This window comes from Lactuca saligna, chromosome 2 (assembly GCF_052625555.1).
Source record: "Lactuca saligna cultivar CGN05327 chromosome 2, ASM5262555v1, whole genome shotgun sequence".
Taxonomy (NCBI): Eukaryota; Viridiplantae; Streptophyta; class Magnoliopsida; order Asterales; family Asteraceae; genus Lactuca; species Lactuca saligna.
The window spans coordinates 175,294,772-175,308,850 of NC_136418.1; the positions used below are offsets into that span (position 1 = coordinate 175,294,772).

At 33.4% G+C, this 14,079-nt stretch overlaps 3 protein-coding genes across 3 annotated transcripts; 2 read left to right on the top strand and 1 right to left on the bottom strand.

Moving 5' to 3' along the window:
- Positions 1 to 1,567: 1,567 nt before the first annotated feature.
- LOC145032895 (delta-1-pyrroline-5-carboxylate synthase-like) lies at positions 1,568 to 6,715 on the top strand. Its single transcript, XM_078981854.1, has 18 exons — positions 1,568 to 1,923; positions 2,671 to 2,742; positions 2,839 to 2,942; positions 3,052 to 3,316; positions 3,410 to 3,838; positions 3,925 to 4,089; positions 4,168 to 4,245; positions 4,335 to 4,424; positions 4,558 to 4,644; positions 4,748 to 4,834; positions 4,913 to 5,009; positions 5,112 to 5,215; positions 5,303 to 5,378; positions 5,469 to 5,619; positions 5,711 to 5,779; positions 5,872 to 5,938; positions 6,009 to 6,079; positions 6,166 to 6,715. The coding sequence occupies exons 1-18, from the start codon at positions 1,864 to 1,866 to the stop codon at positions 6,278 to 6,280; spliced, it is 2,187 nt and encodes a 728-aa protein (XP_078837980.1). The 5' UTR covers positions 1,568 to 1,863; the 3' UTR covers positions 6,281 to 6,715.
- A 138-nt stretch (positions 6,716 to 6,853) lies between these two features.
- On the top strand, positions 6,854 to 8,473 carry LOC145032904 (uncharacterized). The gene is made up of 2 exons (XM_078981864.1): positions 6,854 to 8,128; positions 8,192 to 8,473. The coding sequence occupies exons 1-2, from the start codon at positions 7,961 to 7,963 to the stop codon at positions 8,459 to 8,461; spliced, it is 438 nt and encodes a 145-aa protein (XP_078837990.1). The 5' UTR covers positions 6,854 to 7,960; the 3' UTR covers positions 8,462 to 8,473.
- A 2,102-nt stretch (positions 8,474 to 10,575) lies between these two features.
- Positions 10,576 to 11,757, bottom strand: LOC145030409 (uncharacterized). The gene is made up of 3 exons (XM_078978783.1): positions 10,933 to 11,757; positions 10,665 to 10,841; positions 10,576 to 10,584 (listed from the first exon to the last, which is right to left on the bottom strand). Exons 1-3 carry the CDS (start codon positions 11,755 to 11,757, stop codon positions 10,576 to 10,578), a joined length of 1,011 nt encoding a protein of 336 aa, XP_078834909.1.
- Between the last annotated feature and the right edge of the window lie 2,322 nt (positions 11,758 to 14,079).

Below are 14,079 nucleotides of genomic sequence, written 5' to 3' on the forward strand. Positions count from 1 at the left end.
AAACGATGATATTTCATTAATGTAAATAAATACTAAATAAGGCTTGTTAGTATTTATGTTTAAATAAAAAAAGTTACATCCCACATCATATTCATATCATAAATTTATTGCGTCTGAAACTCTCAAATGTTATCATAATTTGTCTACTATACTTCTTCTATATGTAGTTGTGAAGAACAAATATTGCCTTTATCACATTTGTTTGAGTTTTCTTATTAAAATTTGTCTCATTGTTTAATTATATTTAATATTATTTAACTTAGCTAATGTATATCGTTAAATTGACAAAGATCAATAAAACAATTTGAGAGAATAAAAATTACTTTGTGTCTATCTATAAATTTCGTCATTAAAATTGTTGTATTTATATGATTGATTGATTGATTATTTTCTTTTTTGTTTAAATATGTATCACAAAAAATTATAAAATTATGTCTCTATACATTGGCTATAAATGTTGAGTACCAACGTATTTATAACTATCATATCTAAAGCGACAAATATGGTTTAATATAGTAAAAATAAATTAAGTATTAATTACAACGAAAAAGTTTTGTAAGCTTTTTGAAACCTTAGTTTATATACTATATTTTTCGGTATTATCTTACTCTTAAATCATATCTTTTTGATGACCAACTACTAGACTATATATATTATAGTTGAAAATGAAAATTATATAAGATGAAGATAAATGTGTAATTTATAAAAATCATGGAAGTAAATCAAGTTAGAAGTTAAATTATAAGAACATTCGACAATTAGAATGTATTATATGATACAAAACGACGTATTATAATGTGTTTGGGTACCTAAGCTTATATACCCTTAAGAGTATATTTACTTTTCCCATATATATATATATATATATATATATATATATATATATATATATATATATATATATATATATATATATATATATATATATAAAGAAACTTGAACTTTAACCATTTGAAGAAGAATATATTTCCAATACACCTTGTTGGTTGGTAGGGATGTTAAATCAGACAATTATATCATATTTTATTTCAATGACATGACAAGTTTTTATTTAACATAAACATAACATAACAATATATCTTGCTTTTATTTTGTTAATACGAAAATAAATATATTTAAGCACGTCACAAAACAACAAAAATAACAATTTATTTATTTAATTTATATTTGATTGTACAAAACATGATAGATACGAAAAACACAACAAATACATTTTAATATCTAGATATAATAATATAATATTAATTTCATATCAAATGTTAACCACCATACAATATAACATCGTGAAATTAGATGTATAAACAAATTATTATATTGTACCAATTTATTTTCGTAGCATATACTTTTATCTTGTCATGTTAGGTAGACCATAGTTTATAAATTATTTTTTAATTTGTCCTATGAAAAAATTGTTAGTGGTTTAGTCGACCTAAAGAAATGTTTTGTTTTCCTAATGGGCTGTGTTCCTGTACTCCTCACGCTTATTGAAAAGCCTGGTATCTTTCAATCACAGGACACCACTAAGATCGAAGTTATATTAATCAACGTGTCACGATCTCCACACAAGACATCGATCGCGACAGCTGTACCAATCATAGCTTATCATGCTCTCCCTATCCTGAAATATACGTGAGTTCGGCCCGATTTTCTTAGTCAATCAATCTCTCTCTAGGTTCTGTGTGTCTGTGGATGACTATACATACAGCGGCCCTGTATATATATATGCGGAGCTGTCGACGAGCAGACAGTGAAACCCTACGATAGGGAGTCTTTCACGAGTTTCCTCATCCCTCTTTACATTCAGGAACAAGGCAGCTGCCAAATCACCACACACACACACACACAGAGCTTAAACTTTTAATAATGGCGGCGATCGATCCAACTCGTGGATTTCTTAAAGATGTGAAGCGTATCGTAATTAAGGTAACTCTTAATTTCATTGATTTCTCTTATCGACTGGAATCGTATCGATTTTCGATTGCTAGTTGTGTTCGATTAGTTTATAGTTTTCCCGAGATTTTGATCCCTAAATCGTTCGATGTGCTATTTTTCAGATTGCATTTGTGAATTTGGTTTTCTATTCTGTTCAAATAATAATTTCTGTGTGTGTGATGTCAGTAATCATGCTAGGGTTTTGAGTTGTTAATAAGAATTGAAGTGATTTCATCAATGTAGATTTCTAATCCGTTTTGGTATTTATATCCTTTTCATAGGTTAGTCGTGCGGCTAATCCTTTAAGCGGAAATCTATCTATTTATCTGTGGATGATTATGAAAATTGAAAAGATTTTTATAATAATCACACAGATAGTCTTGGCATATGATTCAACGAATCCTCAAAAAGGATATTCGGCAAAATTCTAATACCATGCAAATTATGATTAAGATTGGGTGGAGAACATAATAATAATCTCTATGCAACTCTTAGCATATAGCGTTTAATATTGTTAATGGAAATTATGAATGAAATTCCTTTTGTCTCTCTGGAATGACAATCAACATAAGCTTATACATTTTATGGAAAATAGAGTGCCACATGCATGAGTTTTTTGGTATGAAATGTCATTTAAATTTGATGACTAAAGTAAATGAAACACATGTTGATAGACTCTTTATTTTTGTAAATTAACAAACCGATAATTTTTTTATTTTTTATTTTTTTTATTTAAAGGTTGGGACAGCTGTGGTCACCCGAGAAGACGGAAGACTTGCCCTTGGAAGACTAGGAGCTCTCTGTGAACAGGTAAATCATTATTAAAACCAACATACTTATTTTTCTTTACTTTTTTTCTATTTTTGTGAAATATTATTAATGATTGAACTTTTGTCCTAAATGCAGATTCAAATACTAAATTCTCAAGGATTCGAGGTTATCTTGGTCTCATCAGGTGCTGTTGGTGCAGGTAGACAGCGTCTCAGATACAGGAAATTAGTCCACAGCAGGTATTATTTACTTACATGATACAACTAAAACATACTTTTAATTTTAAATTAGCAAATGGAAAGTGGTTATTAAATAAATATTAATGAGTGAATTAATAATATGTTGAAGCTTTGCGGACCTCCAAAAGCCACAGGTTGAGCTTGATGGCAAGGCATGTGCAGCTGTTGGACAAAATGGTCTCATGGCACTTTATGACACACTCTTCAGTCAACTAGATGTCACATCAGCTCAGCTTCTTGTCACTGATAATGACTTCAGGAGTCCAGAATTTAGGAAACAACTCACTGAAACAGTCGATTCTTTATTGTCTTATAAAGTGATTCCTGTATTTAATGAAAATGATGCAGTTAGTACCCGTCGTGCTCCATATGAGGTATGTTTCTTTATTCTAATATCAGCTTCTCATTTTTAACCATTTCAATTGTATTACTATTTTCATAATATACATTTTTTACATTTATTTCAGGATTCTTCTGGTATTTTCTGGGATAATGACAGCCTGGCAGCTCTGCTAGCTTTGGAGTTGAAAGCCGACCTTTTAGTGCTGTTGAGTGATGTGGATGGTCTTTACAGTGGCCCACCAAGTGATCCTCAGTCAAAGCTAATTTATACATACATTAAGGAGAAGCTTGAGAATACAATTACTTTTGGTGATAAGTCAAGGCTAGGAAGAGGTGGAATGACTGCTAAAGTCAAAGCTGCTGTTTATGCTTCACAAGCTGGGATCCCTGTCATTATAACAAGTGGTTTTGCTGGGGACAATATTGTCAGAGTACTTCAAGGACAGCGTATTGGTACACTTTTTCATCAGGATGCTCATACATGGGTGTCAAATGGGGAGTTAAATGCACGTGACATGGCAGTAGCAGCAAGAGAAAGTTCTAGGCGTCTTCAGGTATGTTTTAAACTTTAGTTGGTTTATTCTAATCATGTTTATAAGTAGAAGTTTTGATTTATTGATAATGTTTTAATGAATTGAAGGCCATGTCTGCGAAAGGAAGAAGTAAGATATTACTTGATATAGCTGATGCTCTTGAAGCAAATGAGAAAGTGATTGTACATGAAAATGAAGCTGATATTTCTGTTGCTGAAGATGCTGGATATGAAACATCTTTAGTGTCTCGGTTGGCTCTAAAGCCTGGGAAGGCAAGTCATAAATTAATAAATAAAATTATACAGTTTTTTTTTTTCTTTAAGTCTCATTTTGTTATTATATTTTTATAGGTTGCTAGTCTTGCGAAAGCCATACGTGTGCTTGCAAATATGGAAGAGCCTATTGGACAAGTATTAAAGAGAACAGAGGTAAAGTGATAAAGTCCATACTATAAATATACAATCATGATTTGTGATTTTATGAATGAAATAGAATAATCTTGTATTGTTTAATGCAGCTTTCAGATGGATTCATCTTAGATAAGACATCATCTCCTTTGGGTGTGCTTCTTGTTATATTTGAGTCTCGCCCCGAGGCTCTAGTTCAGGTACAACATATCAGTTGATGCTGCTATAATTATGTCTGGATATGTGTCTTAATTTCAACTAGATTTTTGTTCACCTAGTTTTATTCAAGTCTTGGATTTTTTTTTTCTTCTTTCTAATACTGTGTGCGAACAGATAGCATCATTGGCTATCCGAACTGGGAATGGGCTTCTATTGAAAGGGGGAAAGGAAGCAAAACGTTCCAATGCTATCTTGCACAAGGTCAGATATATTTTTTTGAATCAATTACCATATGTTTGTATGATTTTTTTTTCATTGCATATTGACATAAGTTTGCACTACTTTTCCCTGTAATATTTTTTAGATAATTACTTCGGCCATACCAGAAAGTGTTGGTGGAGGACTAATTGGACTTGTGACTTCTAGAGATGAAATTCCTGAACTGCTCAAGGTTTGTTTGCTTGTTATATATGAAGCTAAACATGTAAAAATAGTTTCCCCCTAAATTGTATTGTGATGATGTGCACAGCTTGATGATGTGATTGATCTGGTGATACCAAGAGGCAGCAATAAACTTGTTTCTCAAATAAAGTCTTCAACAAAAATTCCTGTTCTAGGTCATGCTGGTAAGAAGTCAAAAATATGGATACATTGTTGATATAGGTCAACAAGAAGCATGGAATTTCAATGTAGTAAATCTTGTTTGTTTTTGACTTTCCATGATCCAGATGGAATTTGTCATGTGTATGTGGACAAATCTGCAGACATGGAAATGGCAAAGAACATAGTTTTGGATGCAAAAACAGACTACCCTGCAGCCTGTAATGCCATGGTATGTAATGTGAAATTTCTTGTTGATGTTGGGTGGTAATATGATATGATATGATATGTGTGTGGGTTACTGTTTAACTACTACCAGGAAACACTTCTTGTTCATAAGGAGCTGATGGAGAATGGTGGTGTTAATGAGCTTCTCATAGAACTTCAAACTAAAGGTTTGGTATTTGTTTAATACTTAATGGATTGGAGAAAAAGTACTATGTTATATCTATTTATATATATATATATTTTTTTTTTTTGATTAGGTGTTAGCATAAATGGTGGTCCAAGGGCGAGCTCTGTGCTGAATCTTACACCAGCACCCTCGTTTCATCACGAGTATGGTTCAATGAATTGCACCCTTGAAATTGTGGATGATGTGTATGCAGCCATTGATCACATACACAAACATGGAAGGCAAGAAAAAGAAGTTTTCTCTTTATGTGTTTGATGTGTAAGTTTTTACATATGGTTAACATGACACCAGAGTAGCTGATTTTGTTTGCAGTGCACATACTGATTGTATTGTTACGGAAGACCGAGAAGTTGCAGATCTGTTTCTAAGTCAAGTGGACAGGTTAGGGTTTTGGAAATTGATTGAATTAATATTTCATATTTCATATTTATAGTTAAAGTAATATTGGTTTGGTTTAATAATTGTTGTTGTAGTGCTGCTGTGTTTCACAATGCAAGCACAAGATTTAGTGATGGATTTCGGTTTGGTCTTGGGGCAGAGGTAGGTATCTGTATTCAATATTAAATATTATATTTGTAGTTTTTAGTAATTAATTGTTGGAATGGAATAGGTTGGTATAAGTACGAGCAGGATCCATGCTCGTGGGCCCGTAGGTGTTGAAGGATTGCTTACAACACGGTGGTATGTTGAGTTTATTATTAAAAATCCATTTAGTTATTGAACCAGAAACAAAGGTGTTATATTGTATTATATTATATGATTTTCAGGATTGCACGAGGAAGCGGACAAGTGGTGGATAATGATAAAGGGGTTGTGTATACTCACAAAGACCTTACCACCACGACGACCCATAATAATAATAATCATAAAGCAGCAGCTTAAGCTTATGTTAGCTTTAGATTGTGTGGTTTGGTTGAGTTGAGCCTCTGCATGGCATCATAAATGGAATTAAGGTGGTAGTAGTAGGCTAGGCAGGCATGCAGAGAAGGGAAAGATTTGGATGTTGTACGATGATGAGGATGAGATGAGATGATACGTTGATATTTATTAACAGCTTTTAATGCGTTCGTGACTTAAGCGGACCAGGCTGTGAGTCAGTGTCAAGTGTCAACTACAAAACTCAAAACCCACCCAATTGGTTATTGGTTCCACTTTCTAGCCACCCACCTATTCTTCTTACTTCTTATTACTAGTCAAGTCAAGTAGTTATACATTGAACTCTGTGTGTGTCGTATTCGCAGCATTCTTCTCCTTTTATGACTACTAGTTTTCATTTTTTTTTTTTTTTAATAAAATCTATCACTCCCTCTTCTCTTCTATGTTTTATTATTTTAGATGCGACCAAATCAAAAGCCTGAGTGCGGCCCAAATCTCGACTATTTTAATATTTATATACAATTAAAACACCTCCGATGCTGTTTTTTATGCAGCTAGAGGTATTTGAAGAAATCACTCCTAACTACTTATTAGTTGGTAAACTACAACCAGTTATTGCTTTTGTATATTTTATCCATTTTGGCTCTTAAGGTGCACGGAGTCATGCATGGTGGGCTGTAGTTTGGTCGTAGTACTGCTGGTGTTAGGCCAATTATTGCGAAAGTAGATGTTTGTTAGGGTCAATGGAGGAGTTCATCTCGTCCCTTCAATTTGATATGTGCCTTTCTTGATTTATATTATTTACCTATATACAACGTTCAGCCTAATTTATATAATTTTAAATTACTAAATGTTTTTTAAAGAAAATTATGTGGGTTGGCAGAAATGTGTTAAGAGGAGAATTTTTTTTTTTTTTTTTGATGTGGTGTTTATATGACAAGTGGGTTGTGAGAGAAGAGAATGTTAGATTCCCATGGCTTGAGATTTAATAACATTTTGTTTTACCTCCTAGTTATATTTAAATATTGAACTTTTATTATTTTTTTTATTAGTTTATCTATTTGGTTTATTATACAAAATAAGATTAACTATACTACTAGAGAAATTTATATTAAAAGTGATTGTCAAAAATTTGAAAATCATATAAATATCAAATACTAAAATATTACCGTAATATATGTTTAAAATTAACAAATTATATGAAGGTTTTATACAATATATCAAGATCTTAAATTGCATGAGGTGTGACTTAACGGTAAGGTCAAATATATATTAAAAAAATCAGATGATTATAAAATTATATCAAATATATCAAGTTTTTAGAAATGTTATATTAGCATTTAATATTAAAAAGTTAACAAAAACTCAATTATTTTAAGCTTAATGAGAATAAAATGTCGGGAAAATGACTTGCAAGGGTAATGATGTTTTACCCGTGTTCACATTATACCATTAAAGTTTTTTTTTAACACAAAATACCATTAAAATGTGTTTTCTGTACATAGTTTACTATTGGTAACCGAATACAATAGGTATCCCGGTAATTTATTTATTTAAAAAAAAAACAAATTATGTGGAAAATACGTGGCTCACCCCTCTCCATTAAACACCCTCACCCTCAATTAAACACTCTCAAAGCACGATTTCTTCTTCACTCTTCAAGACTGTAGCAGCTTTCTCAAATCCATGGCTTCCTCCTCTACATACACCTCCAACACAAGATCGAAGAAAATCAAGTCAAAATCGAAACTTGATTTTGCAAATCCCTGTGATTGTGGCTACCCTTCTCGTATCTGGACTTCAACGACCAAAGATAATCCTGGAAAAGAGTTTAGGGTTTGCCCTAATTCAACGGTATGTCGGGTTTAATCTATATGTAGTAAGGTCTTTTCAATAATTTTTGTATATTTGTTTTAGGATAACCCAGAAATTAAATGCAAATTCTGGGAATGGGTTAATAAAGAAGATACAGTCAACAAGAAGAAAAGAGATGAAGTGGGAGCACAATCCTGTGAAGTAAGGGCACAATCTTGTGAAGTGAGGATTGCAATTATGGACCATGATTTCAATATTTACAAAAAGAACACAGATGAAGAATTTGATAAGATAATTAGAAAAATTAGCAGTCTCAAAACATATGTAATTGTGTTGTTTATGTTGTTTGTAGTATCACTTTTAAGGGCATAAATGTCAAATTGTAATCGGATATTATGGTTGTTTTGCTGAATATGATTGAATGAACATGTTTTGCTGAATACGATTGAATGGACATGTTTTGCTTAAGTTTGAATATGATTTAATCTTAAGTACAAACAACATTGAATGAGCATTCATGCATTGTCTTATTAGGGTAATAATGTGCAAAATGTTACCCCTGTACAAACAACTTTGCAGAATTTTACCTCTTAATGTGCAGAAGGGCATAATGGTCAAAATGAAGGAATCCTAAGAGCATAATGGTTAAAAAGAATCTTATGTAAAAGCAACTTTGCAAACAACTTTGCAGAATCTTGTGTTTGAATATGATTTAATGTGAATAATGGTAAAAATAATATGGACATGTTTGGCTTAAGTTTGAATATGATTTAATCTTAAGTACAAACAACATTGAATGAGCATTCATGCATTGTCTTATTAGGGTAATAATGTGCAGAATGTTACCCTTGTACAAACAACTTTGCAGAATTTTACCTCTTAATGTGCAGAAGGGCATAATGGTCAAAATGAAGGAATCCTAAGAGCATAATGGTCAAAAAGAATCTTATGTAAAAGCAACTTTGCAAACAACTTTGCAGAATCTTGTGTTTGAATATGATCTAATGTGAATAATGGTAAAAAATAATATGAAGGGCATAATGGTCAAAAACAAGGAATCATATGTAAAAGCAACATTGAACGATGTAGATTATATTTAAAGGGTAATAACAAACAAAAGCACAGTTTTTAATGTGCATATTTACATCAAAAGACAAGCATGGTTTTTAGCAAAAGACAAGCATAGTAATTTCATCCTTAACCAAACAAAAGCACAGTTTTTAATGTGCAGATTTACATCAAAGGGAATCATTCCAGTGTAACAGGTTTATTCACACTTAAACCACATCCATCCTTGGTGATGACCACCCTCCTTAATGCCACTTCAGTGATCCTCTCTGAGTATTTCCTTTTCCTCTTCAATGGTTGTGCTCTTTGTTCAACTTCAACAACGGGTTGTGCAGCAGGTTCCTCAACAACAGGTCCATGAACTTGTTCCTGATCAGGTTCAACAACAGCTTCAACAGCAGGTTCAACAGCAACTTCAACAACTTGTTCATCAACTTGTCCCTGATCAGGTTCATCACCATCTTCAGCCAGCTCTTCAATCTCAGATTCAGACTCAGATTCATACTCATTTTCAACTTCATCCATCTCTTCAATCTCAAATTCAGACTCATCCTCAACATCAGGAACATGTTTACCCTTCTTCTTTTTGGCTTTAGTACTTGGTCCTACATTAAAATTTATAATGCATTAATAGATAATACTTATATTTTTTTTGTAAATGAATGATACTTGATATGAAAAAAAAACCTTCTTTGGACAATGGACATGTTATTTTGTTGTGTCCTGGTTCTCTACAGATGCTGCATTTTGTAATAGCCCCTTTCTTGCTAATAGTATGACGACCTTCTTTTTCTGAAGCAGCCTTCTTCCTGTTGACTTTAGGTCTGCCAGGTAATCTTTTACATTTCGGGGGCAACATAGGTTGACCTTCCCAAGATGGCCACATTTCACTTCCATTTAAAGGATTAATTGTATACTTATAGCAATTTCCAAACATTTTTGTTGTGAACCAAGTTGCCACATAGTCTTCCACATTCTCATTTAGATAACTAATAGCAGCCATGGCATGTATACATGGTATACCGCTTAGTTGCCATCCTCTACATGCACATGTTCTTTGGTTCAAGTACACAGCATAAACCTCATGTACTGACCTCACCTCAAATTGTTGCACTCCACTGGGAATTACATACCAATACCTATAAAATAAAGGAATATAGTATAAAATTAGTACTTGGGAATTACATACCAATACCTATAAAATAAAGTATATATACCTTAGATGTTTCCTCTTGTCCACTATTTTCTTTCTAATAGATGGACATATGGCTAGATTCCATTTCTGCCCCTTCAATCTTTTACAATACATCCTATCCATCACAAACCTCCTAATTTCCTCTAACATTGTTATAATCGGCTTTTTCCTAGCATGCACAATTGCAGCATTAAAGGATTCACAAATACCATTCTCAATGGCATCACAAGACCTGTCCAATACAAAAAAAGCCCTAGACCAGGATTTTGGATCTCTTTCCATCAAGTGATCATATGCTTGTATATCAATCACCCTAATCTCTTTCATTATACCTTCAAACCTCTGCACAGTTGTGGCCTTTGCAGCCCTCCAAAAAAGCTTCCTATATGCAGCACCCTTAAATTTTTTCTTGAAATTAGCATAGACGTGCCTAGCACATTGCCTATGCTCAGCATCTAGTACTCTTTCTTTAACAGCCTCAATAAGACCCTAAACATGCAACATAAACATAACATTAAGATAAACATAACATTAAGATAAATAAAACGGTAACCAATTAAAAAACAGTTAGGATAAATACCTTGTGTTGGTCAGAAAGTAAGGTTAATCCTACCCCATTTCCCATGTTAATGTCCTTAAGTAGTAAGTTTAGAAACCACTTCCAAGTTTCTTTGTTCTCAACTGCAACTACTGCCCAAGCAATGGGGTAAATATGGTTGTTAGCGTCTCTACCTACAGCTGAAAGAAGCTCACCTCTGCAAATACCTTTTAAAAAGCAACCATCTACACCTATAACCCTCCTGCATCCTTCAATCCAACCATCCTTTACACCTTTGATACAAACATACATCCTAGAAAAATAAATTGTGGAATCAGGCATTGTATCCATCCCAATTTTCACTGTTGACCCTGGATTAGCTCTTAATATCTCAGCTCCATAACTCCATAATTTTTCATAATGTGTGTTCAAACTGCCTTCGATCTCATTAAGTGCAAACTTCTTTGCATTCCTGCATTGTCCAACACTAACCTTCACATTGAAAATTTCCCCAACTTTATCCCTCATTTCCCTGCAACTCATTTTGGGATTTTCTAAAATATCATTAACAAAATGTTTCCCTATCCATGAGTAAGTAACAACTGACCCAAACTTGAAGGTTCTAGCACAGTTATGCTCATTACGTAAGGACTTAATTTGGAATGACTTTTCACTGCTCATCCAAGTAGCCCATAGTCTAAAAGGACATGCTGCCTTTCCTTCACTAGTTTTACAACACCTGACTAACAACCTAGTTTTATCATTTTTTTCATACCAAAGGTTAAAACCGTTTGCTACTGCATAGTTTGAGACAAGCTGTTTAAGTTCTTGAGGGTTACAAAACCTCATACCAAGGATGGGTTGCATTGTATCCCATTTCTGAGTTGAGTCATGAAAAGGGTAAATTGGGGCTTCTTTGGTTCCATTATCTGAATCATCATCCTCATCAACAAACTCATCTCTAGGGACAACACTAATATAGTTAAGAAAGGGATCATCAGATTTAGTCAATGGTATTACCTCTTCATCGGGTTCATGATCAACAGATAGAGCATCAGACATGACCGAGTCTTTATCTTCATCAGAGCTTTCACTATCAACACTTTTTTCTTCCTTTTCTTCCTCTATCCAGTCAAGCACCGAATCGTTGTAGTGATCAATATATACATTAATCTTTCCCTCGTTACCATGTGCAACATCAAGAAACCTCCTATAGTCATCATCGTTTTTCAGTGGTGTCAACCCATCACGCATTGACTTATGCCCAAGACAGTAGTAGACAACAGGACACTTCCCCTTTGTGACATCCTCAAGAACATGAATGAACTCCTTGAAATTTAATCCACCAAAATCGACATCTGTAATTGACGTTTTTTGATTCAAGTAGTATATAAGATGAGGAATGGGGGAAAACATTCCATCGTAATGAACATCTACTTGAATGTAAGTTGATCCTTTTGCATTAGATGGACCAGCCATGATTGATCTCAAACAAAACTTCGACTGAGAAAACCCTACACAACGATCTTGGTATGGGGGTGTTTAATCGTGCTTTGAGAGTGTTTAATTGAGGGTGAGGGTGTTTAATGGAGAGGGGTGAGCCACGTATTTTCCACATAATTTGTTTTTTTTTTTAAATAAATAAATTACCGGGATACCTATTGTATCCGGTTACCAATGGTAAACTATGTATAGAAAACACATTTTAATGGTATTTTTTGTTAAAAAAAACGTTAATGGTATAATGTGAACACGGGTAAAACATCATTACCCTTACAAGTCATTTTCCCTAAAATGTCGGACACTGAAAAAAGCTCGCACCATATAGCGCTAAGGCGCATCTTGACACATTATTTGTGCGCCACACTTAACAAACCCGCATTGGACATTATAAAAACGACTAAATCACACATTGCATCATGACATGCCTTAACCATATAATATATAAAAAATATAAAAATTAGTTAACTTCTAGAAAAAAAAACTTTTAAAAATGTTAACTATTAAAGAATGTCTATGACAATAGTAATTGTGAAATATAGATTACTAAATAAGTTTTTGAAATGATAACCATCAAAAGTGCCTTTTGTATTGAATTTTATACTAATTCTCAAAGCCAAATGGAGAAGGGTGTGTGGGTTTGATGGGATTCACAGAGAAAACGAGAATTTATCTTCTTTTATTTTATTTGCAGGTGTGATTATAGTGCAATGAATCAGTGGTGGTATTAGTGGGTTATGGCAGCCATTCTCACTAGATGAAGAAGAGGTTGGTTGATATTGATGAAGACTATGAATGGAAGTGTTGAAGGGTTAGATGCCATTAGATGTGACTTCAATCTTCACGTCATACAAGTTATATTAGATGCTAAATGATTCACTTTAGTTACTAATCCTAATACATAACCACTCACTAGTATGATCCCAACTTGACAATGCTAAGGTTCACAAATGAGAGAGAGAAAACTCATAAATAATAAGGTAGATATCAGTCATACAATCTATATGTAATTTTGGTAAATGGTGCTCTTACTTTCTTTTACCCTTTCATACAAAATTACATGATTAAATACTAGTACACCAGTGATATGCACACAAGATGTTTGCATAAATGCTCTAGTGACATTCTGTTTCTTGTAATTTTGCTTTATGTGATTTAGTATTATACATTTGAATCCTCTCTACAGAATATGGTTATAAACTTGACATTGATAGATGATTTTGTCTCTCTACTCTTGACTTGATGTTATCTTGCGATACAATAAGTTGTTCTGGTGTAGCTTGTAAGTTAATTATCAACTTGGTTTTATCTCAAAAGTGCCACATTCTATTACCATTCTCTTATAATTTAAGTAGATACACAATACTTAAACTAAGAGTCTAAGATACAAGCGTGCCATAAGATGATTTTTCACCGAAAAATATGGACTACCCCTTATGAATATTCCTGGTTCCGCCTCTGCCTCAGTGACTATTGTCTTTTTACCTGCCCCTCCCCTCCATGGCTGTTAATTAAGGTCACCATGTTTGCATCGATTCCTATCTAGTTTTAGCAAGCATATGGTGTTTGTCATTGTTCATCAGAACGAGGTTGTTGGTGTGTGTGTTACCAGAAAAGAAAGGAGTAAGGAGGTTGTTGGTGTGTGTGTTACCGGAAAAGAAAGGAGTAAGGGTAGATGGCCGGTGTGCA

Bases quoted from the DNA above. Each gene is read 5' to 3' on its own strand.
- LOC145032895 (XM_078981854.1), top strand. From the start codon at position 1,864: ATGGCGGCGATCGATCCAACTCGTGGATTTCTTAAAGATGTGAAGCGT. The intron at 2,743-2,838 runs GTAAATCATTAT...TCCTAAATGCAG, and splicing joins TAGGAGCTCTCTGTGAACAG to ATTCAAATACTAAATTCTCA. The intron at 2,943-3,051 runs GTATTATTTACT...AATATGTTGAAG, and splicing joins AGGAAATTAGTCCACAGCAG to CTTTGCGGACCTCCAAAAGC.
- LOC145032904 (XM_078981864.1), top strand. From the start codon at position 7,961: ATGGCTTCCTCCTCTACATACACCTCCAACACAAGATCGAAGAAAATC. The intron at 8,129-8,191 runs GTATGTCGGGTT...TATTTGTTTTAG, and splicing joins GGGTTTGCCCTAATTCAACG to GATAACCCAGAAATTAAATG.
- LOC145030409 (XM_078978783.1), bottom strand. From the start codon at position 11,757: ATGCAACCCATCCTTGGTATGAGGTTTTGTAACCCTCAAGAACTTAAA. The intron at 10,842-10,932 runs GTATTTATCCTA...TTGCATGTTTAG, and splicing joins TACTTTCTGACCAACACAAG to GGTCTTATTGAGGCTGTTAA.